General features: G+C 45.3%; 1 protein-coding gene across 1 annotated transcript; it reads right to left on the reverse strand.

Moving 5' to 3' along the window:
- Nucleotides 1-11,812: 11,812 nt before the first annotated feature.
- On the reverse strand, nt 11,813-13,003 carry LOC116982945 (eotaxin-like). Its single transcript, XM_033036491.1, has 3 exons — nt 12,876-13,003; nt 12,257-12,365; nt 11,813-12,169 (listed from the first exon to the last, which is right to left on the reverse strand). The coding sequence occupies exons 1-3, from the start codon at nt 12,952-12,954 to the stop codon at nt 12,061-12,063; spliced, it is 297 nt and encodes a 98-aa protein (XP_032892382.1). The 5' UTR covers nt 12,955-13,003; the 3' UTR covers nt 11,813-12,060.
- Nucleotides 13,004-26,255: the final 13,252 nt, after the last annotated feature.

The following is a 26,255-nucleotide window of genomic DNA, read 5'->3' on the forward strand; positions in this document are numbered from 1 at the left end:
AAACACAGTTTGGAGCAACACATTAAAATACTTACATGACAGCGGCAGTCGAGCACCAATGAGTTGCCTCGTAGCTTTTAAGCCTCCAGTGACGAAGCGGAGTGGTCTTAAACGTCTCACAGCATTCCGGGATTATCGATTCCACTGGGGGAGAGGGAGGAAGAGGCAACGTTACATACTGAGGGATTTTCCAGCATTCACCATCGCAGTTTACCGTACTGCCCCACGTTTACAGAAAATGCACAGCAAGGAGGGCATTGGTGCCCTCGTCTCTGTAGAGGTTTCCGTGTTTTACACTAGCTGGCCAATCCCTCCTCTAACAATCTCTGCCCCCCGCCCCCCCCCCCCCCCCCCCCCCCCCCGCCCCATCAATACAATTTTCCAGCCTGCTAACCTCTCAACCCCTCAGATGCTGTTGTATTCTTCCCTACCCCTCCCTCCAAATTCTACCGAGAGCTATTCAATGATACCACCAGTCGGAGTTAAACGGCAATGAGCTGCTCGCGGTTCATTGTCAGGAGAATAGAATTAGGCCACTCTACGCATCGTCTAGCCCGCCATTCAATCATGGCTGTTCCATCTCTCCCTCCTAATCCGATTCTCCTGCCTTCTCCCCTTTACCTCTAACACCCGTACTCATCAACCTATACTAATAAGGACGATATCTTACCCACGGCGGCTGCAACATTCTGGAAACTGCAGATCGCCAGGGCTCCTACAAGGGCAACGACGCAGAGCGCTGTCTTCATGGTGCTTCCTAGGATGGAAGTGCTAGCTGGGACCCAGTGACTGAGCAGCTTCCACTCCGTCTACGTTTTATAGGGTAGCGGGAGAGTCAGACCGGAATTCGGGGGCTGCTTGTAAAGTCCCCAAAGTCCCATGTCATTATTCCGACGTTCCCTGAAATGGGATGTACGGACGATTCGGCGAATGGTCTTTCCAGGGTTAAACTGCATGGAGCACGCTGCATCTTCCAGAACCCGGTTTCTGATTATCAATACGTATCACTTCCTCGACATCCGTAACCAAGAGGAAGAGAAAGCTGACATAAGAATGAAGCTTGCCGAATAACAAGTCACTGATTCAGAGACTGTGAACCCTGGTCCCGGACGGCCAAGTCAGGACAAACATATTCCCCGCATCTACCCCACCAAGCAGCAGTAGAACTTTGTAGGCTGCAGTGAGATCAGCCCTGCAGGGAGTAAAGACCCCGTTTATATACACACGTTCTTGTGAACGTGGACAATCCAATGAGCACAGGAGTGAGTATATCTGAGGACCCTATCGCACACTCGCTATCGCTGGGACATAATCATATGGTGGAGAGACCAGAGCTGACCACAACATTCTAGATGTGGTGTTCCGAGGTCTGTATAGAACTGAACGGGACACTTGGTCAGATCCTCTGGCCATCAAGGCCAAGTTGTCACTTGACGCCCAGTTCCTTTTTTGTCTCTAGATGTTACCGTGCAGTGATTTGTTTTCAAGGGGAGCGGGGCCTACTGAGCACCAACATCGTTCATTGTATCACCACCGAATATACACGGCCTTCCTGTGTTTGCATCACACTGGATCTGTTCGCCTGTGTGCCCAATATCTCTGTCCCCTTTCTTCCCCTCTTGATTTCTGTTTTTTAGATTGTTCCTTAGTTCCCAAAGCTCCTCCGGGGATACACTGGACCCAGTTGCTTATACCTGCCAAATGCCGCCTTCTAACTCTTGACCAGAGCCTCAATTTCCCGAGTCCATTCCCGATAGTACATTCTGTCTACCCTGTCTGTACCTCTCATAATGTTATCTGTTTATCTCAGGTCTTGTCACAATCACCAGTGTTCCAGAGAAAACAATCCAAGTTGTTCAACCTCACCCTGTGGCTAATACCCCCTAATTTAATTATCATAATGTTCTCTGCATTCGTTCCAAAGCTTCCACAACCTTCTTATAATGGGCCGACTACAATTGCACGCAATACTCCAAATGTAGCTTAACTAATGTTAACTAATGCACTAACCTGCATTATGACGAGCTGACACATAGACCCAGTGTCACGATCAAAGAAGGCAAGTCTACCATATGCCTTATCTGCCACTTTAGTTTATTTTGGTTTAGGAATTATGCGTGGAAACAGGCTCTTCGGTCCACCGTCTGCGTCGACCAATGACCGTCCGTACACTCGTTCTATCCTACACACTAGGATCAATTTACAGACGCCAATTAACCTACTAATCTGTACGACGTTGGAATGTGGGAGGAAACTGGAGCACCCGGCAAAAACCCACACCGTTACAGGGAGAACCTACAAACTCCATACAGCCAACACCCGTAGCCTGGATCGAAACTTGGTCTCTGGAGGAGTAATGCAATAACTCTCCCACTGCGTCATTGTGCCATCTAATTTATTTATCTGTGTTATCTGTGCAGTGTTTATTTAACTGTGCAGCCTCACCAAGGTCTCAATCAACTGTAACATAACGTCCCAACCGCTATACTCAATTCCCTGACTATAGGCTAAACATATTGTCATATGGTCATATGGAGCCATGGAGTCGTACAGCATGGAAACGAACCCTTCAGCCCAACTCGTCCATGCCAACTAAGATTCCACATCTGAACTCGTACTATTTACCCATATTTGGTTCTTCTCACTCAAAATCTCTAAATCTTTAACATATAATTTTCATTCAGCAAAGCTAAACTGTGTGCTGACTCATTTATAAAATGGACGGTTAGAGGAAGTGGTTGCAACATTTTCTGGTTTATGTCAGATTTTCAATTTTAGAGTGGTGCTGGCGAACGTGGAAACAAACTGCTTCCTAGTTTTCCATGAAGATCACAATTGGGTAATTTCAGAAAGAAACTCCACGAATTCCTTCTAATTAAATGTGCAAAAAAAGCATCTGATGGAAAGTTAGTTTCCTTATGCAATGTCCCAAGAGCATCGCAGGGAGAGGTTTTCGATAACACTGGCTGGGAAATAGTCACCAGACTTCTCATACGATGGCAGGGGGCTGGATTTGTGAATATGAAGCAGCTAGGCTGCAATAAATGCTCAGACCATTTGTCCAAATGCAGGTATAAAATGTAAGAATTAGAAACACAGAAACATAGAAAAATAGGTGCAACAGTAGGCCATTCGGCCCTTCGAGCCAGCACCGCCATTTAATATGATCATGGCTGATCATCTAAAATCAGCACCCCTTTCCTGCTTTTTCTCCACATCCATTGATTCCTTTAGCCCTAAGAGCTAAACCTAACTCTCTCTTGAAAACATCAGTGAATTGGCCTCCACTGCGTTCTGTGGCAGAGAATTCCACAGATTCACAACTCTCTGGGTGAATGTTATAGGGTTATTACCATTTAAACAAGTGCCAAGCCTATCTTAACAGCTCTAATCAAAATAAAATGCACCTGAATAAATCAACCATATTCCTTGACATTATCATTCTTACCATATCACTGGAATATTGATCACAAGAGTGAGTGTTGAATTCGGAGTGCTGGCTGTTACACGAAGTTACCAGATCATCCCACAATGTTAGCATGAATCGGCAACTAACAGAGTCCCGAAAATCAGGACAATGTTATAATTGACGGATGGATTGCATAGAGCTCGGCCTCGGCTGATTATAATTTGTATCATTAAGAGGTTCCCGTGGTAAGAGTCCATACATTGCAGCCCCATTTGCTCTTGGAACAACAGGAGAACAGGCAAGTTAGGGGAGCTTTGTCGGAGCTCAAAGGAGCAGACAAGGACCCGCTGAACTTTGGGATAGGCGCATAATTGGGGAAATATAAGGCAGACTAAAGTGGAAGTTCAAATGGAGACAGATCTGGGGGTGGAGAGCGTTCAAGTTCGTGGATGTGTATATCTCTGAAGACCTGTCCTGGTCTTAGCATACTGATGCAATCATAAAGAGAGCCACCAATATATGTACTTCCTTGGAAGATTGAGGAGACTAGGTATGTTGATGAATACTCGACACACCCTCCTGCTGAATCTACCCACCCGATCAGCAGTCGAGCCGGCATTTCCACCTAAATGACCCAGGGTATTCGGTGAAATAAACCTGGTGCCGGAACAGCCCAGTACAGGGGGTAGAGCAGCTGAACGGGGTGTAGCAGACGGAGTGAATGAGTGAAACGCATTGAGAACATAGGCAGCTGAGTCAGTGTGATCCAGCCACAGGCAAGCGTTCTATTTTCAATAGTGACAGAGTGAAGAATATCTGTACTCAGGTGGACCCGCTGTCCTTCTACACAAAGCGCTGCAACTGCGGGACCACTGTGCGGTAAATGACACAATGGTCCTCATTACTAGAGGATCTGAATCCAAGATAAAGCGCTAGCATTCACTTCTTTACGGCCCAAGGTGGACCATTTGCTGAATATTATGGTCAGCTCTGGTTCCCTACAAAAGGAATGATATCCCTCGAATAAAAGGAGCACAGTTAAGACTCCCCAGCGTCATTCCTATGTCCACGCGATTGACCTTGCTGGAGTAACTCAGCGGAAAAGGCAGTATCTCTGGAGAAAGGGAATAGGTGACATTTGTTCTGACAGTCTGAGGAAGGGTTTACACCCGAAATGTCACCTATTCATTTTCTCCAGAGATGCTGTCGGACCTGCTGAGTTAACCCAGCTTGTTGTGTCTCTTTTCGGTTTAAATCAGCATCTGCAGTTACTTCTTACACAAACTGGGGCTTTATTCGCCCGCAGGGAACATTAATTTCACTGCAGCACAGACTAATTCCTCTTGGTGAGTAATTGCAGGGATGATGTTTCTTTTAACTGGACTGTTCAGAACCCGGCCCATACTCTCAGAACGAGGGACTTGCCGGTCAGGAAACTGGATTGCTGTCGCCCAGGTTTCTTCCTCTCCTGCACGGATGTTGTGGGATTGCCTGAAGGAAGTGAGTGCTGCCGATACTGAGAATCTCGGGCCCAGGAAGTTACACACTGCTCTCTCCATTTTAACATTATCCCGTAGTCCTCATCATAAGCACCATTCTCACGCATGGCTTTCCCCATCCTGTGCGCACCCTTTCACCCTTTCGTGTTATTTCTTCGCCATGCTGCGTGTTTGAAGGTTCCTTTTTCTTATTCACCCTTTCCTTGCCCCAGTCACCAAACATTTTACTCAGGGAGGGGTGTCATTTGTCACCCACGTCAGTGTTATCTGTAAACCTGCTAATCATGCCTTGCACATTCTCATCTAAATCATGAAATAAACCACAAAGAACAACGGGCCCAGCAACATTCACCACGAGCACAGGCCTCCAGTCCGAAAAATAACTTTCCACTGCCATCCTCTGCTCCCATCAATGAACCCAATTCTATGTCCGGAAATCTAAGGGGGTAGAGGAACTGAAATACATTTTCATTAGGCGAGAAATAGTATTGGGTAGGCTAATGGGACTGAAGGATGATAAATCCCCTGGACCTGATGGTCTGCATCCCAGGGTCCTCAGGGAGGTGGCTCTAGAAATTATGTTCAATAGATTCAGGATCCGTTCCTGTGGATTGGAGGATAGCTAATGTTATCCTACTTTTCAAGAAAGGAGTGAGAGAGAAAACGGGGAACTACAGACCAGTTAGCCCGACTTCGGTATTAAAGAGGTAATAATGGGGCATTTGGATGGCAGTAAATGATTAGTCCAAGTCAGCATAGATTTATGAAAGGAAAGTCATGCTTGACTAATCTTCTGGAATTTTTGGAGAAAGTGACAAGTAAAATGGATGAAGGGGAGCCAGTTGATGTAGTGTATCTAGACGTTCAGAAAGCCTTTGATAATGTCCCGCACGGGAGACTGTTGAATAAAATTAGAGGATATGGTATTGGGGTCGAGTGTTGGCGTGGATAGAAAATTGGTTAGCAGACAGGAAGCAAAGAATAGCAGTGAACGGGTCATTTTCAGAATGGCAGGCAGTGGCGAGTGGAGTGTCGCATGGCTCGGTGTTGGGGCCGCAACTGTTAACCATATATATAATGATTTGGAAGAAGGAATTAGGAGCAACACTAGCAAATTTGCGGATGACACAAAGCTGAGTGGCAGTGTGAACTGCGAAGACGATGTTAGGAGATTGCAGGGTGACCTGGACACGTTGAGTGAGTGGGCAGATGCGTGGCAGATGCCGTATAATATAGATAAATGTGAGGTTATCCGCTTTGGCGGCAAAAACAAGGGGGCAGATTATTATCTCAATGGGGTTAGGTTAGGTAAGGGGGAGTTACAGCGAGACCTGGGTGTCCTTGTACGCCAGTCACTGAAAGTTGGCGTGCAGGTACAGCAGGCAGTGAAGAAAGCTAATGGAATGTTGGCCTTCATAACAAGAGGATATCAGTATAGGAGTAAAGAGGTTCTCCAGCAGTTGTATAGGTCTCTGGTAGGACCACATCTGACTCATTGGTCTATAGTACCCAGGGTTTGTCTTCAAACACTTCTAAAACAGAGCAGCAACATTAGTCATCCCCAAGTCATCTGGCACCTCACCCATGTCTAGTGACAATTCATATATCTCTGTCTGGGCTCCAAAATATATATTTCTGAGTAACCTCCCGCTTATTTCGGTTTAGCTTTGTTTTCCCTTTATTTTTACTCTTGTTTTGTGCTAGATTTATTTTGGCTGCCTTAGTTTTAATTAGTTCCACTTTTACCGCATCCAGTTGTGCAAGCATAGTAACCTATTTCGATCCTGTCTAAAGTCAGCCCAGCACAGTTAACAAGATCTCATGCAGAGTTTGGGTCCTCTTCTTGTCAGACAGCTACACGTCACCAAATATTTCAGCCTCCGGACATTCAAAAAGCTGCGTACACATCTCCATATGAGAAACCTTGCCCCGTAATCTAGAAATAGCTTCTCAAACTGTGCGCCAGTTCTGGGGTTCTGATTCCCAATTTGTGATCATGGGGTAGCAGTTTCTAAGGGGCCGAGTGATCCAGTACCAGAGATTATGTGTCTGTTACCGACATGTATTGCTGCCACAAGTGCATTGTACTTAACGGACCCATGTGTCTTACTTCAGTCTCTTGTAAATCAATTTGGCCGGCACCCTGAGCCCACAACCGGGTGATCTAGGTAGACAATGGCTCGCCAGGTGGCTGTTTCATCCTGGCTCCTGTTTCTTGTAATTTTATGGTAGTATAATCCTGACAGTGCTTTCTGTGGTTTCAGATTGATCATCCTCCAGATGAGGTAATTGGTTATTTTCTCTCTATTCAATTTGAACGTCAGTTTGGACTAGCTCCTACTATTATTTTGTATCCTCTTCTCGCCCTCTTTGAATTGTTTGTTCGACTCATCTATATACCCAATATCCGCGTACCAGTCATCCAGTGATAACGTAGCGCGGTTTTTTACTCGGCCCACCCGCCACTTCTTCCAGCTTTGCTATTGATTTGTTTCAATTCCACATTTCCTTCGTTTTCCGCACAGCCTTGGCTGTCTCAACTAAGGCGAAGAGGTGTTTTTTCCAGGGTGGTTAACTCTCTTTGCAACATTTCAGATTCAAGGTTTTATTTTTGACATATGTTTAAGATCCTTCCGTGAGTGGTTACTGTCACCACCTTTTTAGAGATATGTTTAGAGATACAGCATGGAAACAAGCCCGTCTGCCTACCGCGCCGACCACCAGTTCAAACTAATTCAATGCTATTCCACTTATTCATCTCCTTCTTACATACTCGGGGCAATTTACAGAGGCCAATTAACCTACCAACTCGCACGTGTTGGGGATGTGAATGGAAACCGGAGCATCCGGAGGAACTCCAAGCAGTCCTGTGAGAACGTGCAAACTCCACACAATCAGAATCGAACCCGGGTCTCTGGCAATGTGAGGCAGCAGCTCCACCAGCTGCGCCACCGTGGTAGGGGGCTGAGAGGTGACATTATTAATTTGAGATAATCGGTGGGATGGACAACTACCTTCCCAGCGGTCAGTGGTGGTGTCTTAATTCTCCACAGTTTATCTGATCGGCTAAGATTGAAGAAGCAAGTGCACTATCGCAGCATAAAGAAGGCATGCAAATTACCAGAGATTATATCCATTTCATAGGTTTCTTATGTAGATGAAGGAACTGCAGATGCTGGTTTAAACCGAAGATAGACACAAAAAGCTGGAGTTACTCAGCGGGACAGGCAGCATCTCTGGATGGTCTGAAGAAGGGTCTCGACCCGAAACGTCACCCATTCCTTCTCTCCAGAGATGCTGCCTGTGCCGCTGAGTTACTCCAATTTTTTGTGTCTATTTCTATCTCAGGTTCCTTATCCGGAGGTTTCCTCCCTTTCCTCGCTATTTTTGAAAGGAACGACACGGACCCATCTTCTTCCACCGGCGCAGACCGCCCACCATTATAAGCAGGTAGTTTTCGCTCCCACCGATTCTCTGAGCACAGCCCGAATCCTTGCAGATACGGTCACACTGATCAAAGCTCACACACTTTAACCGCATGTTCAAATTTTATTAACATTGCAACTCGACAAATAAAAGAAGATAATTGCAAGAGATACAAATAAATTAACATAATATACAGGTTATATCGTCGATAAGGAGAACGAGTGAATGCTTTATGATGTCCAATTCTACAACGCACCAGGCAGTAATCCGACCTCTGTGGGATGTGGACGCAATGCCGACGCTTTCATCCACACCAGTGGGTCTGAGGGAATGGAACGGACTTTCAGGGACGACTCTTGGCAGTCTGTTGGAATGCAGAGATTTCACTTCGTCTCTCCCTTCTTGTGTTTCCTGTCCAGATACTTCATTGCAGTTTTGACCCATCCCTCCCCGGCTTTGGTGCAAATCTTCATATCCCTCCGGTTGACGAATCTGAAGCAGACCAAGCAGATGTGATTACCTGAAAGTCACTCACCACTTGTTCAAACACACTTTGGAGCAACACATTAAAATACTTACATGACAGCGGGAGTCAGCACCAGGGAGCTTCCATGTAGCCTTTAAGCCTCCCGTGAGGAATATGAGTGGTTTTAAACGTCTCACAGCATTCCGGGATTATCGATCCCACTGGGGGAGAGGGAGGAAGAGACAACATTGCCCCTGTCATCAAGCATTTTATGCAGCGAGAGGTGTCACGCAACCTACTTTAGTGTTATCTGCAAACCAATTAATCATGCATTGCACATTCTCATCTAAATCATGAAATAAACCACAAAGAGCAACTGGCCCAGCACCAATCACCATGGCACACCACTAGCACAGGCCTCCAGTCTGAAAAATAACCTGCCACCGCCATCCTCTGCTTCCATCAATTAAGCCAATTCTATGTCCGGCAATCATACCTTCCAGAACAGCCTATCATGCGGATCCATATCAAAGGACTTGCTGTAGTCCACATAGAGAATGTTCACGGCCTTGTCTGTGTCAACCTTCTTGGTAGGTTCTTCAAAAAACTCAATTAAATTCATGAGATATGATCACCTATATACAAAAGCATGTTTAGTTTAGTTTAGTGATACAGCATGGAAACAGGCCCTTCGGATCACCTAGTCAACGCCGACCATTGATCATCCATTCACACTAGTTCAGTCTGAAGAAGAATCTCGACCCGAAACGTCACCCATGCCTTCTCTCCAGAGATACTGCCTGTCCCGCTGAGTTACTCCAGCATTTTGTGTCTGTCACACCAGTTTTATGTTCTCCGACATTTCCGTCCACTAGGGGCAATTTACAGAGGCCAATTAACCCCCCAAACCCACGCATATTTGGGATGTGAGAGGAAACCAGAGTACCCGGACAGAAACCTACAGTCACGGGGAGAATGTACAAACTTCACACAGACAGCACTCAAGGTTCGAACCAGGGTCTCTCGTTCTGAAGAGCAACAGCTCTACCAGCCGAGCCACTGTTGACCATCTCCAATTAGCCTCGGTCTATCCAAATGTCTATGTATATTATCCATCAATATCCCCTCCAGTAATTTGTCCACTACAGATCGTAGGCTCACTGGCCTATAGTACCCAGGGTTTTCCTTCAAACCCTTCTTAAATAGTGGAGCAACATTAGTCATCCTCCAGTCATCTGGCACCTCACCCATGTCTAGCGATTATTCATATATCTGGCTCCAAAAAAAATCTCTTTCTGAGTAAGCTCCCCCTTATTTCGGTTTAGCTTTGCTTCCCTTTATTTTCAGTCTTATGTTGTCCTGGATTTATTTTGGCTGCCTTAGTTTTAATCAGTGCCCATTTTACCGCCTCCAGTTGACAAGCAGAATAGCATATTACGATCCTCCCTAAAGCACAGCTAACAAGATCTCCGCAGAGGGATGGGCCCTCTTCTTGTCAGACAGCTACACATGCCACTAAATATTCCCGCCTCCTGACATTCAAAAAGCTGCTTACACATCTCCATATGAGAAACCTTGTCCCGTAATCTAGAAATAGCTTCTCAAACATTGCGCCAGGTCTGGGGTTCTGATTCCCAATCTGTGACCATGGGGTAGCAGTCTCTCACAGACTAAGTGATCCAGTACCAGAGATTATGTGTCTATTATCGATAGGTATTGCTGCCACAAGTGTATCTGTACTCAAGGCACCCATGTGTCTTATTTCAGTCTCTTGTAAATCAATTTGGCCAGCACCCTGAGCGCACAGCCGGGTGATCTAGGTAGACAATGGCTCACCAGGTGGCTGTTTCATCCTGGCTCCTGTTTCTTGTAATTCTATGGTAGTATAATCCTGACAGTGGTTTCTGTGGTTTCAGTTTGATCATCCAGCTGAGATAATTGGTTAGTTCTCTCCATTCAGCGTGTTCGATAGTTTAGACTAGCTCCTATTATTGTTTTTTTTATCCTCTTCTCCCCCTCTTTGCATTCTCTGTCCGACTCATCTATGCATCCAATATCTGCGTTACAATAATTCAGTGATAAGGTAGGGCGTGCTTTTACTCGGCCCACCCACCATTCCTTCCAGCTTTGCTGTTGAACAAAGTAGGGAATTTTCAGGCGCTTTTGATTTGCTTCAATTCCACATTTCCAGCCCGTTCCCGCACAACCCTGGCTGTCTCCCCTCTGTAAGTGTTGATAATCGTACTTACTGTCACCATCTTTTTAGAGATATGTTTAGAGATACAGCATGGAAACAGGCCCGTCTGCCCACCGCGCCGACCACCCGTCACATCAATTCAATGCTATTCCACTTAGTCATCTCCTTCTTACACACTCAGGGCAATTTACAGAGGACAATTAACCTACCGACGGGAACGTGTTGGGGATGTGAGAGGAAACCGGAGCATCTGGAGGTCCTTGGAGAACGTGCAAACTCCACACGATCAGAATTGAACCCAGGTCTCTGGCAATAGACATTAGGTGCAGGAGTAGGCCATTCGGCCCTTCAGGCAGCACCGCCATTCAAAGTGATTATGGCAGACCATCCACAATCAGCTCCACCAGCTGAGCCACCGTGGCAGGTGGCTGAGAGGTGACATTATTGAGCTGAGAGAATCGGTGGGATGGACAACTACCTTCCTAGCGATCAGTGATGGGGTCTTAACTCTCCATAGTTTCTCTGATCGGCCCAGATTGAGGGAGCAAGTGCACTATCGCAGCATAAAGAATATGTAGATTACCAGAGGTTACATCCATTTCTCAGGTTTCTTATTCGGACATCTTTCATCCCTTTCCTCGCTATCTTTGAAAGGAACGATACGGACCCGTCTTCTTCCGCCGACCGCATACCCATCGCCCCCCCCCCCCCCCCCCCCCCAAGTAGGTAGTTGTGGCTCCCATCGATTATCTGAGCACAGTCACCCTGATCAAAGCTCACACACATTAATCGCCCAGAGCATGTTGAAAGTTTATTAACACTGAGCAACTCGACAAATGAAAAAAAGATAAGTGCAGAAATACAAATAATATACAGGATATATAGTTTATAAGGAGAACGAGTGAAAAATCAATGATGTACAACTCCACAACGCACCAGGCACAAATCCGACCTCTGTGGGATGTGGACGCAATGCCGACGCTTTCATCCACACCAGTGGGTCTGAGGGGATGGAACGGACTTTCACGGACGACTCTTGGCAGTCCATTGGAATGCAGATCTTTCACTTCGTCTCTCCCTTCTTGTGTTTCCTGTCCAGATACTTCATTGCAGCTTTGACCCATCTCTCTCCGGCTCTGGTGCAAATCTTCATATTCCTCCGGTTGACGAATCTGAAGCAGACCAAGCAGGTGTGATTACCTGAGAGTCAATCACCACTTGTTCAAATACAGTTTGGAGCAACACATTAAAATACTTACATGACAGCGGCAGTCGAGCACCAAGGAGTTGCCTCGTAGCTTTTAAGCCTCCAGTGACGAATCGGAGTGGTCTTAAACGTCTCACAGCATTCCGGGATTATCGATCCCACTGGGGGAGAGGGAGGAAGAGGCAACTTTACACACTGAGGGGTTTTCCAGCATTCACCATCGCAGTTTACCGTACTGCCCCACGTCTACAGAAATTGCACAGCAAGGAGGGCATTGGTGCCCTCGTCTCTGTAGAGGTTTCCGTGTTTTACACTAGCTGGCCAACCTCTCCTCTATCAATCTCTGCCCCCCCCCCCCCCCCCCCCCCATCAATACAATTTTCCAGCCTGCTAACCTCTCACCCCCTCAGATGCTGTTGTATTCTTCCCTACCCCTCCCTCCAAATTCTACCGAGAGCTATTCAATGATACCACCAGTCGGAGTTAAACGGCAATGAGCTGCTCGCGGTTCATTGTCAGGAGAATAGAATTAGGCCACTCTACGCATCGTCTAGCCCGCAATTCAATCATGGCTGTTCCATCTCTCCCTCCTAATCCGATTCTCCTGCCTTCTCCCCTTTACCTCTAACACCCGTACTCATCAACCTATACTAATAAGGACGATATCTTACCCGGGGCGGCTGCAACATTCTGGAAACTGCAGATCACCAGGGCTCCTACAAGGGCAACGACGCAGAGCGCTGTCTTCATGGTGCTTCCTAGGATGGAAGTGCTAGCTGGGACTCAGTGACTGAGCAGCTTCCACTCCGTCTACGTTTTATAGGGTAGCGGGAGAGTCAGACCGGAATTCGGGGGCTGCTTGTAAAGTCCCCAAAGTCCCATGTCATTATTCCGACGTTCCCTGAAATGGGAAGTACGGACGATTCGGCGAATGGTCTTTCCAGGGTTAAACTGCATGGAGCACGCTGCATCTTCCAGAACCCGGTTTCTGATTATCAATACGTATCACTTCCTCGACATCCGTAACCAAGAGGAAGAGAAAGCTGACATAAGAATGAAGCTTGCCGAATAACAAGTCACTGATTCAGAGACTGTGAACCCTGGTCCCGGACGGCCAAGTCAGGACAAACATATTCCCCGCATCTACCCCACCAAGCAGCAGTAGAACTTTGTAGGCTGCAGTGAGATCAGCCCTGCAGGGAGTAAAGACCCCGTTTATGTACACACTTTCACAAGACAATCCAATGAGCACAGGAGTGAGTATATCTGAGGACCCTATCGCACACTCGCTATCGCTGGGACATAATCATATGGTGGAGAGACCAGAGCTGACCACAACATTCTAGATGTGGTGTTCCGAGGTCTGTATAGAACTGAACGGGACACTTGGTCAGATCCTCTGGCCATCAAGACCAAGTTGTCACTTGACGCCCAGTTCCTTTTTTGTCTCTAGATGTTACCGTACAGTGATTTGTTTTCAAGGGGAGCGGGTCCTACTGAGCACCAACATCGTTCATTGTATCACCACCGAATATACACGGCCTTCCTGTGTTTGCATCACACTGGATCTGTTCGCCTGTGTGCCCAATATCTCTGTCCCCTTTCTTCCCCTCTTGATTTCTGTTTTTTAGATTGTTCCTTAGTTCCCAAAGCTCCTCCGGGGATACACTGGACCCAGTTGCTTATACCTGCCAAATGCCGCCTTCTAGCTCTTGACCAGAGCCTCAATTTCCCGAGTCCATTCCCGATAGTACATTCTGTCTACCCTGTCTGTACCTCTCATAATGTGATCTGTTTATCTCAGGTCTTGTCACAATCACCAGTGTTCCAGAGAAAACAATCCAAGTTGTTCAACCTCACCCTGTGGCTAATACCCCCTAATTTAATTATCATAATGTTCTCTGCATTCGTTCCAAAGCTTCCACAACCTTCTTATGATGGGCCGACTACAATTGCACGCAATACTCCAAATGTAGCTTAACTAATGTTAACTAATGCACTAACCTGCATTATGACGAGCTGACACATACACCCAGTGTCACGATCAAAGAAGACAAGTCAACCATATGCCTTATCTGCTACTTTAGTTTATTTTGGTTTAGGAATTATGCGTGGAAACAGGCTCTTCGGTCCACCGTCTGCGTCGACCAATGACCGTCCGTACACTCGTTCTATCCTACACACTAGGATCAATTTACAGACGCCAATTAACCTACTAAGTTGTACGACGTTGGAATGTGGGAGGAAACTGGAGCACCCGGCAAAAACCCACACCGTTACAGGGAGATCCTACAAACTCCATACAGCCAACACCCGTAGTCTGGATCGAAACTTGGTCTCTGGAGCAGTAATGCAATAACTCTCCCACTGCGTCATTGTGCCATCTAATTTATTTATCTGTGTTATCTGTGCAGTGTTTATTTAACTGTGCAGCCTCACCAAGGTCTCAATCAACTGTAACATAACGTCCCAACCGCTATACTCAATTCCCTGACTATAGGCTAAACATATTGTCATATGGTCATATGGAGCCATGGAGTCGTACAGCATGGAAACGAACACTTCAGCCCAACTCGTCCATGCCAACTAAGATTCCACATCTGAACTCGTACTATTTACCCATATTTGGTTCTTCTCACTCAAAATCTCTAAATCTTTAACATATAATTTTCATTCAGCAAAGCTAAACTGTGTGCTGACTCATTTATAAAATGGACGGTTAGAGGAAGTGGTTGCAACATTTTCTGGTTTATGTCAGATTTTTAATTTTAGAGTGGTGCTGGTGAACGTGGAAACAAACTGCTTCCTAGTTTTCCATGAAGATCACAATTGGGTAATTTCAGAAAGAAACTCCACGAATTATTTCTAATTAAATGTGCAAAAAAAGCATTTGATGGACATTTCCTTATGCAATGTCCCAAGAGCATCGCAGGGAGAGGTTTTCGATAACACTGGCTGGGAAATAGTCACCAGACTTCTCATACGATGGCAGGGGGTTGGATTTGTGAATATGAAGCAGCTAGGCTGCAATAAATGCTCAGACCATTTGTCCAAATGCAGGTATAAAATGTAAGAATTAGAAACACAGAAACATAGAAAAATAGGTGCAACAGTAGGCCATTCGGCCCTTCGAGCCAGCACCGCCATTTAATATGATCATGGCTGATCATCTAAAATCAGCACCCCTTTCCTGCTTTTTCCTCCACATCCATTGATTCCTTTAGCCCTAAGAGCTAAACCTAACTCTCTCTTGAAAACATCAGTGAATTGGCCTCCACTGCGTTCTGTGGCAGAGAATTCCACAGATTCACAACTCTCTGGGTGAATGTTATAGGGTTATTACCATTTAAACAAGTGCCAAGCCTATCTTAACAGCTCTAATGAAAATAAAATGCACCTGAATAAATCAACCATATTCCTTGACATTATCATTCTTACCATATCACTGGAATATTGATCACAAGAGTGAGTGTTGAATTCGGAGTGCTGGCTGTTACACGAAGTTACCAGATCATCCCACAATGTTAGCATGAATCGGCAACTAACAGAGTCCCGAAAATCAGGACAATGTTATCATTGACGGATGGATTACACAGAGCTCGGCCTCGGCTGATTATAATTTGTATCATTAAGAGGTTCCCGTGGTAAGAGTCCATACATTGCAGCCCCATTTGTCCTTGGAGCAACAGGAGAACAGGCAAGTTAGGGGAGCTTTGTCGGAGCTCAAAGGAGCAGACAAGGACCCGCTGAACTTTGGGATAGGCGCATAATTGGGGAAATATAAGGCAGACTAAAGTGGAAGTTCAAATGGAGAGAGATCTGGGGGTGGAGAGCGTTCAAGTTCGTGGATGTGTATATCGCTGAAGACCTGTCCTGGTCTTAGCATACTGATGCAATCATAAAGAGAGCCACCAATATATGTACTTCTTTGGAAGATTGAGGAGACTCGGTATGTTGATGAATACTCGACACACCCTCCTGCTGAATCTACCCACCCGATCAGCAGCCGAGCCGGCATTTCCACCTAAATGACCCAGGGTATTCGGTGAAATAAACCTGGTGCCGGAACAGCCCAGTACAGGGGGTAGAGCAGCTGAACGGGGTGTAGCAGACGGAGTGAATGAGTGAAACGCATTGAGAACATAAGCAGCTGAGTCAGTGTGATCCAGCCACAGGAAAGCGTTGTATTTTCAATAGTGACAGAGTGAAGAATATCTGTACTCAGGTGGACCCGCTGTCCTTCTACACAAAGCGCTGCAACTGCGGGACCACTGTGCAGTAAATGACACAATGGTCCTCATCACTAGAGGATCTGAATCCAAGATAAAGCGCTAGCATTCACTTATTTACGGCCCAAGGTGGTGGACCATTTGCTGAATATTATGGTCAGCTCTGGTTCCCTACAAAAGGAATGATATCCCTCGAATAAAAGGAGCACAGTTAAGACTCCCCAGCGTCATTCCTATGTCCACGCGATTGACCTTGCTGGAGTAACTCAGCGGAAAAGGCAGTATCTCTGGAGAAAGGGAATAGGTGACGTTTGTTCTGACAGTCTGAAGAAGGGTTTACACCCGAAATGTCACCTATTCATTTTCTCCAGAGATGCTGTCGGACCTGCTGAGTTAACCCAGCTTGTTGTGTCTCTTTTCGGTTTAAATCAGCATCTGCAGTTACTTCTTACACAAACTGGGGCTTTATTCGCCAGCAGGGAACATTAATTTCACTGCAGCACAGACTAATTCCTCTTGGTGAGTAATTGCAGGGATGATGTTTCTTTTAACTGGACTGTTCAGAACCCGGCCCATACTCTCAGAATGAGGGACTTGCCGGTCAGGAAACTGGATTGCTGTCGCCCAGGTTTCTTCCTCTCCTGTACGGATGTTGTGGGATTGCCTGAAGGAAGTGAGTGCTGCCGATACTGAGAATCTCGGGCCCAGGAAGTTACACACTGCTCTCTCCATTTTAACATTGTCCCGTAGTCCTCATCATAAGCACCATTCTCACGCATGGCTTTCCCCATCCTGTGCGCACCCTTTCACCCTTTCGTGTTATTTCTTCGCCATGCTGCGTGTTTGAAGATTCCTTTTTCTTATTCACCCTTTCCTTGCCCCAGTCACCAAACATTTTACTCGGGGAGGGGTGTCATTTGTCACCCACGTCAGTGTTATCTGTAAACCTGCTAATCATGCCTTGCACATTCTCATCTAAATCATGAAATAAACCACAAAGAACAACGGGCCCAGCAACATTCACCACGAGCACAGGCCTCCAGTCCGAAAAATAACTTTCCACTGCCATCCTCTGCTCCCATCATTGAACCCAATTCTATGTCCGGAAATCTAAGGGGGTAGAGGAACTGAAATAAATTTTCATTAGGCGAGAAATAGTATTGGGTAGGCTAATGGGACTGAAGGATGATACATCCCCTGGACCTGATGGTCTGCATCCCAGGGTCCTCAGGGAGGTGGCTCTAGAAATTGTGGACGCATTGGTGATCATTTTCCAATGTTCAATAGATTCAGGATCCGTTCCTGTGGATTGGAGGATAGCTAATGTTATCCTACTTTTCAAGAAAGGAGTGAGAGAGAAAACGGGGAACTACAGACCAGTTAGCCCGATTTCGGTATTAAAGAGGTAATAATGGGGCATTTGGATGGCAGTAAATGATTAGTCCAAGTCAGCATGGATTTATGAAAGGAAAGTCATGCTTGACTAATCTTCTGGAATTTTTGGAGAAAGTGACAAGTAAAATGGATGAAGGGGAGCCAGTGGATGTAGTGTATCTAGACTTTCAGAAAGCCTTTGATAATGTCCCGCTCGGGAGACTGTTGACTAAAATTAGAGCATATGGTATTGGGGTCGGGTGTTGGCGTGGATAGAAAATTGGTTAGCAGACAGGAAGCAAAGAATAGGAGTGAACGGGTCATTTTCAGAATGGCAGGCAGTGGCGAGTGGAGTGCCGCAAGGCTCGGTGTTGGGGCCGCAACTGTTAACCATATATATTAATGAGTTGGAAGAAGGAATTAGGAGCAACACTAGCAAGTTTGCGGATGACACAAAGCTGAGTGGCAGTGTGAACTGCGAAGAGGATGTTAGGAGATTGCAGGGTGACCTGGACACGTTGAGTGAGTGGGCAGATGCGTGGCAGATGCCGTATAATATAGATAAATGTGAGGTTATCCGCTTTGGCGGCAAAAACAAGGGGGCAGATTATTATCTCAATGGGGTTAAGTTAGGTAAGGGGGAGTTACAGCGAGACCTGGGTGTCCTTGTACACCATTTTATGTCTGTCACACTAGTTTTATGTTATCCCACAGTTCCATCCACTCCTGACACACTTGGGGCAATTTACAGAGGCCAATTAATCCACAAAACCACACATCTTTGGGATGTTGTAGGAAACCAGAGTACCCAGAGGAAACCCACACAGTCACAGGGAGAATGTACAAACTTCACACATACAGCATCCAAGGTCAGGATCGAACCAGGTTCTCTCGTGCTATGAGGCAACAGCTCTACCAGCCATGCCACTGTGACCATCTCGGTCTATCCAAATATATATATATATTATCCATCAGTAGCCTCTCCGGTAACTTGTCGACCAGAGATGGTAGACTCATTGGTCTATAGTACCTAGGGTTTGTCTTCAAACACTTCTAAAACAGAGCAGCAACATTAGTCATCCCCAAGTCATCTGGCACCTCACCCATGTCTAGTGACAATTCATATATCTCTGATGGGCTCCACAATATATATTTCTGAGTAAGCTCCCGCTTATTTCGGTTTAGCTTTGTTTTCCTTTTATTTTCACTCTTGTTTTGTGCTAGATTTATTTTGGCTGCCTTAGTTTTAATTAGTTCCACTTTTACCGCATCCAGTTGTGCAAGCATAGTAACCTATTACGATCCTGTCTAAAGTCAGCCCAGCACAGTTAACAAGATCTCATGCATAGTTTGGGTCCTCTTCTTGTCAGACAGCTACACGTCACCAAATATTTCAGACATTCAAAAAGCTGCGTACACATCTCCATATGAGAAACATTGCCCCGTAATCTAGAAATAGCTTCTCAAACTGTGCGCCAGTTCTGGGGTTCTGATTCCCAATTTGTGATCATGGGGTAGCAGTTTCTAAGGGGCCGAGTGATCCAGTACCAGAGATTATGTGTCTGTTACCGACATGTATTGCTGCCACAAGTGCATTGTACTTAACGGACCCATGTGTCTTACTTCAGCCTCTTGTAAATCAATTTGGCCGGCACCCTGAGCCCACAACTGGGTGACAATGGCTCGCCGGGTGGCTGTTTCATCCTGGCTCCTGTTTCTTGTAATTTTATGGTAGTATAATCCTGACAGTGCTTTCTGTGGTTTCAGATTGATCATCCTCCAGATGAGGTAATTGGTTATTTTCTCTCTATTCAATTTGAACGTCAGTTTGGACTAGCTCCTACTATTATTTTGTATCCTCTTCTCGCCCTCTTTGAATTGTTTGTTCGACTCATCTATATACCCAATATCCGCGTACCAGTCATCCAGTGATAACGTAGCGCGGTTTTCTACTCGGCCCACCCGCCACTTATTCCAGCTTTGCTATTGATTTGTTTCAATTCCACATTTCCTTCGCGTTCCGCACAGCCTTGGCTGTCTCAACTAAGGCGAAGAGGTGTTTTTTCCAGGGTGGTTAACTCTCTTTGCAACATTTCAGATTCAAGGTTTTATTTTTGACATATGTTTAAGATCCTTCCGTGAGTGGTTACTGTCACCACCTTTTTAGAGATATTTTAGAGATACAGCATGGAAACAAGCCCGTCTGCCCACCGCGCCGACCACCAGTTCAAACTAATTCAATGCTATTCCACTTATTCATCTCCTTCTTACATACTCGGGGCAATTTACAGATGCCAATTAACCTACCAACTCGCACGTGTTGGGGATGTGAATGGAAACCGGAGCATCCGGAGGAACTCCAAGCAGTCCTGTGAGAACGTGCAAACTCCACACAATCAGAATCGAACCCGGGTCTCTGGCAATGTGAGGCAGCAGCTCCACCAGCTGCGCCACCGTGGTAGGGGGCTGAGAGGTGACATTATTAATTTGAGAGAATCGGTGGGATGGACAACTACCTTCCCAGCGGTCAGTGGTGGTGTCTTAATTCTCCACAGTTTATCTGATCGGCTAAGATTGAAGAAGCAAGTGCACTATCGCAGCATAAAGAAGGCATGCAAATTACCAGAGATTATATCCATTTCATAGGTTTCTTATGTAGATGAAGGAACTGCAGATGCTGGTTTAAACCGAAGATAGACACAAAAAGCTGGAGTTACTCAGCGGGACAGGCAGCATCTCTGGATGGTCTGAAGAAGGGTCTCGACCCGAAACGTCACCCATTCCTTCTCTCCAGAGATGCTGCCTGTGCCGCTGAGTTACTCCAATTTTTTGTGTCTATTTCTATCTCAGGTTTCTTATCCGGAGGTTTCCTCCCTTTCCTCGCTATTTTTGAAAGGAATTACACGGTCCATCTTCTTCCACCGGTGCAGACCGCCCACCACTATACGCAGGTAGTTTTCGCTCCCACCGATTCTCTGAGCACAGCCCGAACCCTTGCAGATACAGTCACACTGATCAAAGCTCACACACATTAACCGCATGTTCAAATTTTATTAACATTGCAACTCGACAAATAAAAGAAGATAATTGCAAGAACTACAAATAAATTAACATAATATACAGGTTATATCGTCGATAAGGAGAACGAGTGAATGCTTTATGATGTCCAATTCTACAACGCACCAGGCAGTAATCCGACCTCTGTGGGATGTGGACGCAATGCCGACGCTTTCATCCACACCAGTGGGTCTGAGGGAATGGAACGGACTTTCAGGGACGACTCTTGGCAGTCTGTTGGAATGCAGAGATTTCACTTCGTCTCTCCCTTCTTGTGTTTCAGATACTTCATTGCAGTTTTGACCCATCCCTCGCCGGCTTTGGTGCAAATCTTCATATCCCTCCGGTTGACGAATCTGAAGCAGACCAAGCAGGTGTGATTACCTGAAAGTCACTCACCACTTGTTCAAACACACTTTGGAGCAACACATTAAAATACTTACATGACAGCGGGAGTCAGCACCAGGGAGCTTCCATGTAGCCTTTAAGCCTCCCGTGAGGAATATGAGTGGTCTTAAACGTCTCACAGCATTCCGGGATTATCGATCCCACTGGGGGAGAGGGAGGAAGAGACAACATTGCCCCTGTCATCAAGCATTTTATACAGCGAGAGGTGTCACGCAACCTACTTTAGTGTTATCTGCAAACCAATTAATCATGCATTGCACATTCTCATCTAAATCATGAAATAAACCACAAAGAGCAACTGGCCCAGCACCAATCACCATGGCACACCACTAGCACAGGCCTCCAGTCTGAAAAATAACCTGCCACCGCCATCCTCTGCTTCCATCAATTAAGCCAATTCTATGTCCGGCAATCATACCTTCCAGAACAGCCTATCATGCGGATCCATATCAAAGGACTTGCTGTAGTCCACATAGAGAATGTTCACGGCCTTGTCTGTGTCAACCTTCTTGGTAGGTTCTTCAAAAAACTCAATTAAATTCATGAGATATGATCACCTATATACAAAAGCATGTTTAGTTTAGTTTAGTGATACAGCATGGAAACAGGCGCTTCGGATCACCTAGTCAACGGCGACCATTGATCATCCATTCACACTAGTTCAGTCTGAAGAAGAATCTCGACCCAAAACGTCACCCATGCCTTCTCTCCAGAGATACTGCCTGTCCCGCTGAGTTACTCCAGCATTTTGTGTCTGTCACACCAGTTTTATGTTCTCCGACATTTCCGTCCACTAGGGGCAATTTACAGAGGTCAATTAACCCCCCAAACCCACGCATATTTGGGATGTGAGAGGAAACCAGAGTACCAGGACAGAAACCTACAGTCACGGGGAGAATGTACAAACTTCACACAGACAGCACTCAAGGTTCGAACCAGGGTCTCTCGTTCTGAAGGGCAACAGCTCTACCAGCCGAGCCACTGTTGACCATCTCCAATTATAACCATATAACCATATAACAATTACAGCACGGAAACAGGCCATCTCGACCCTTCTAGTCCGTACCGAACACATAATCTCCCCTAGTCCCATATACCTGCGCTCAGACCATAACCCTCCATTCCTTTCCCATCCATATAACTATCCAATTTATTTTTAAATGATAAAAACGAACCTGCCTCCACCACCTTCACTGGAAGCTCATTCCACACAGCTACCACTCTCTGAGTAAAGAAGTTCCCCCTCATGTTACCCCTAAACTTCAGTCTCTTAATTCTCAAGTCATGTCCCCTTGTTTGAATCTTCCCTACTCTCAGTGGGAAAAGCTTTTCCACGTCAACTCTGTCTATCCCTCTCATCATTTTAAAAACCTCTATCAAGTCCCCCCTTAACCTTCTGCGCTCCAAAGAATAAAGCCCTAACTTGTTCAACCTTTCTCTGTAACTTAGTTGCTGAAACCCAGGCAACATTCTAGTAAATCTCCTCTGTACTCTCTCTATTTTGTTGACATCCTTCCTATAATTAGGCGACCAAAATTGTACACCATACTCCAGAATTGGCCTCACCAATGCCTTGTACAATTTTAACATTACATCCCAACTTCTATACTCAATGCTCTGATTTATAAAGGCCAGCACACCAAAAGCTTTCTTTACCACCCTATCTACATGAGATTCCACTTTCAGGGAACTGTGCACAGTTATTCCCAGATCCCTCTGTTCACCTACATTCTTCAATTCCCTACCATTTACCATGTACGTCCTATTTTGATTTGTCCTGCCAAGATGTAGCACCTCACACTTATCAGCATTAAACTCCATCTGCCGTCTTTCAGCCCACTCTTCCAACTGGCATAAATCTCTCTGTAGACTTTGAAACTCTACTTCATTACCCGCAACCCCACCTATCTTAGTATCATCTGCATACTTACTAATCCAATTTACCACACCATCGTCCAGATCATTGATGTACATGACAAACAACAGTGGACCCAACACAGATCCCTGTGGCACCCCACTCGTCACTGGCCTCCAACCTGACAAACAACCATCCACCATTACTCTCTGGCATCTCCCATTCAGCCACTGTTGAATCCATCTTGCTACTCCACCATTAATACCCAACCATTGAACCTTCTTAACCAACCTTCCATGAGGAACCTTGTCAAAGGCCTTACTGAAGTCCATATACACAACATCCACTGCTTTACCCTCATCAATTTCCCGAGTAACATCTTCAAAAAATTCAAGAAGATTAGTTAAACCATATAACCATATAACCATATAACAATTACAGCACGGAAACAGGCCATCTCGGCCATACAAGTCCGCGCCGAACACTTGTTTTCCCTTAGTCCCACCTGCCTGCACTCATACCATAACCCTCCATTCCCTTCTCATCCATATGCCTATCCAATTTATTCTTAAATGATACCAACGAACCTGCCGCCACCACTTCCACTGGAAGCTCATTCCACACCGCTACCACTCTCTGAGTAAAGAAGTTCCCCCTCATGTTACCCCTAAACTTCTGTCCCTTAATTCTGAAGTCATGTCCTCTTGTTTGAATCTTCCCTATTCTCAAAGGGAAAAGCTTGATCACATCAACTCTGTCTATCCCTCTCATCATTTTAAAGACCTCTATCAAGTCCCCCCTTAACCTTCTGCGCTCCAGAGAATAAAGACCTAACTTATTCAACCTATCTCTGTAACTTAGTTGTTGAAACCCAGGCAACATTCTAGTAAATCTCCTCTGTACTCTCTCTATTTTGTTGACATCCTTCCTATAATTGGGCGACCAAAATTGTACACCATACTCCAGATTTGGTCTCACCAATGCCTTGTACAATTTTAACATTACATCCCAGCTTCTATACTCAATGCTCTGATTTATAAAGGCTAGCATACCAAAAGCTTTCTTTACCACCCTATCTATATGAGATTCCACCTTCAAGGAACTATGCACGGTTATTCCCAGATCCCTCTGTTCAACTGTATTCTTCAATTCCCTACCATTTATCATGTACGTCCTATTTTGATTTGTCCTGCCAAGGTGTAACACCTCACATTTATCAGCATTAAACTCCATCTGCCATCTTTCAGTCCATTTTTCCAAATGGCCTAAATCACTCTGTAGACTTTGGAAATCCTCTTCATTATCCACAACACCCCCTATCTTGGTATCATCTGCATACTTACTAATCCAATTTACCACCCCTTCATCCAGATCATTGATGTACATGACAAACAACAAAGGACCCAACACAGATCCCTGAGGCACCCCACTAGTCACCTGCCTCCAACCCGACAAACAGCCATCCACCATTACCCTCTGGCTTCTCCCATTCAGCCACTGCTGAATCCATCTTGCTATTCCTGCATTTATACCCAACAGTTTAACCTTCTTAACCAACCTTCCATGAGGAACCTTGTCAAAGGCCTTACTAAAGTCCATATAGACAACATCCACTGCTTTACCCTCGTCAATTTCCCTAGTAACCTCTTCAAAAAATTCAAGAAGATTAGTCAAACATGACCTTCCAGGCACAAATCCATGTTGACTGTTCCTAATCAGACCCTGTTTATCCAGATGCTTATATATATTATCTTTAAGTATCTTTTCCATTAATTTGCCCACCACTGAAGTCAAACTAACAGGTCTATAATTGCTAGGTTTACTCTTAGAACCCTTTTTAAACAATGGAACAACATGCGCAGTACGCCAATCCTCGGGGACTATTCCCGTTTTTAATGATATTTGAAATATTTCTGTCATAGCCCCGGCTATTTCTACACTAACTTCCCTCAATGTCCTAGGGAATATCCTGTCAGGACCTGGAGACTTATCCACTTTTATATTTTTCAAAAGTGTCAGTACTTCTTTTACTTTGAAACTCATAGTATCCATAACTACTCTACTCGTTTCCCTTACCTCACATAATTCAATATCCTTCTCCTTGGTGAATACCGAAGAAAATAAATTGTTCAATATCTCCCCCATCTCTTTTGGCTCTGCAGATAGCTGCCCACTCTGTTTCTCCAATGGACCAATTTTATCCCTCGTTATCCTTTTGCTATTAATATAGCTGTAGAAACCCTTTGGATTTACTTTCACCTTACTTGCCAAAGCAACCTCATATCTTCTTTTAGCTTTTCTAATTTCTTTCTTAAGACTCTTTTTACATTCCTTATACTCCACAAGCACCTCAATTACTTCATGCTGCCTATAATTATCGTAGATCTCCCTCTTTTTCCGAACAAGATGTCCAATTTCCCTTGAAAACCAGGGCTCTTTCCAATTTTTACTGTTTCCTTTCAACCGAACAGGAACATAAAGATTCTGTACTCTTAAAATTTCCCCTTTAAATGTCCACCATTTCTCTTCTACATCTTTCCCATAAAACAAAATGTCCCAGTCCACTCCTTTTAAATCATCTCGCATCTCATCAAAGTTAGCCTTTCTCCAATCAAAAATCTCAACCCTAGGTCCAGTTCTGACCTTCTCCATAATTATATTGAAACTAATGGTATTGTGATCACTGGACCCGAAGTGCTCCCCAACGCATACCTCCGCCACCTGTCCCGTCTCATTTCCTAACAGGAGGTCCAGCACTGCCCCTCCTCTAGTAGGGAAACATGACCTTCCAGGCACAAATCCATGTTGACTGTTCCTAATCAGACCCTGTTTATCCAGATGCTTATATATATTATCTCTAAGTATTCTTTCCATTAATTTGCCCACCACTGACGTCAAACTAACAGGTCTATAATTGCTAGGTTTACTCTTAGACCCCTTTTTAAACAATGGAACAACATGCGCAGTACGCCAATCCTCCGGCACTATTCCCGTTTCTAATAACATTTGAAATATTTCTGCCATAGCCCCTGCTATTTCTACACTAACTTCCCTCAATGTCCTAGGGAATATCCTGTCCGGACCTGGAGACTTATCCACTTTTATATTTCTCAAAAGTGTCAGTACTT

This window comes from Amblyraja radiata, chromosome 17, assembly GCF_010909765.2.
Source record: "Amblyraja radiata isolate CabotCenter1 chromosome 17, sAmbRad1.1.pri, whole genome shotgun sequence".
NCBI lineage: Eukaryota > Metazoa > Chordata > Chondrichthyes > Rajiformes > Rajidae > Amblyraja > Amblyraja radiata.

Excerpts from the sequence above, each read along its gene's own strand:
- LOC116982945 (XM_033036491.1), bottom strand. The coding sequence starts at position 12,954 with ATGAAGACAGCGCTCTGCGTCGTTGCCCTTGTAGGAGCCCTGGTGATC. Across the intron at positions 12,366-12,875 it reads GAATGTTGCAGCCGCCCCGG|TGGGATCGATAATCCCGGAA; the intron begins GTAAGATATCGT and ends CCTCTCCCCCAG. Across the intron at positions 12,170-12,256 it reads TGCTCGACTGCCGCTGTCAT|ATTCGTCAACCGGAGGAATA; the intron begins GTAAGTATTTTA and ends GGTCTGCTTCAG.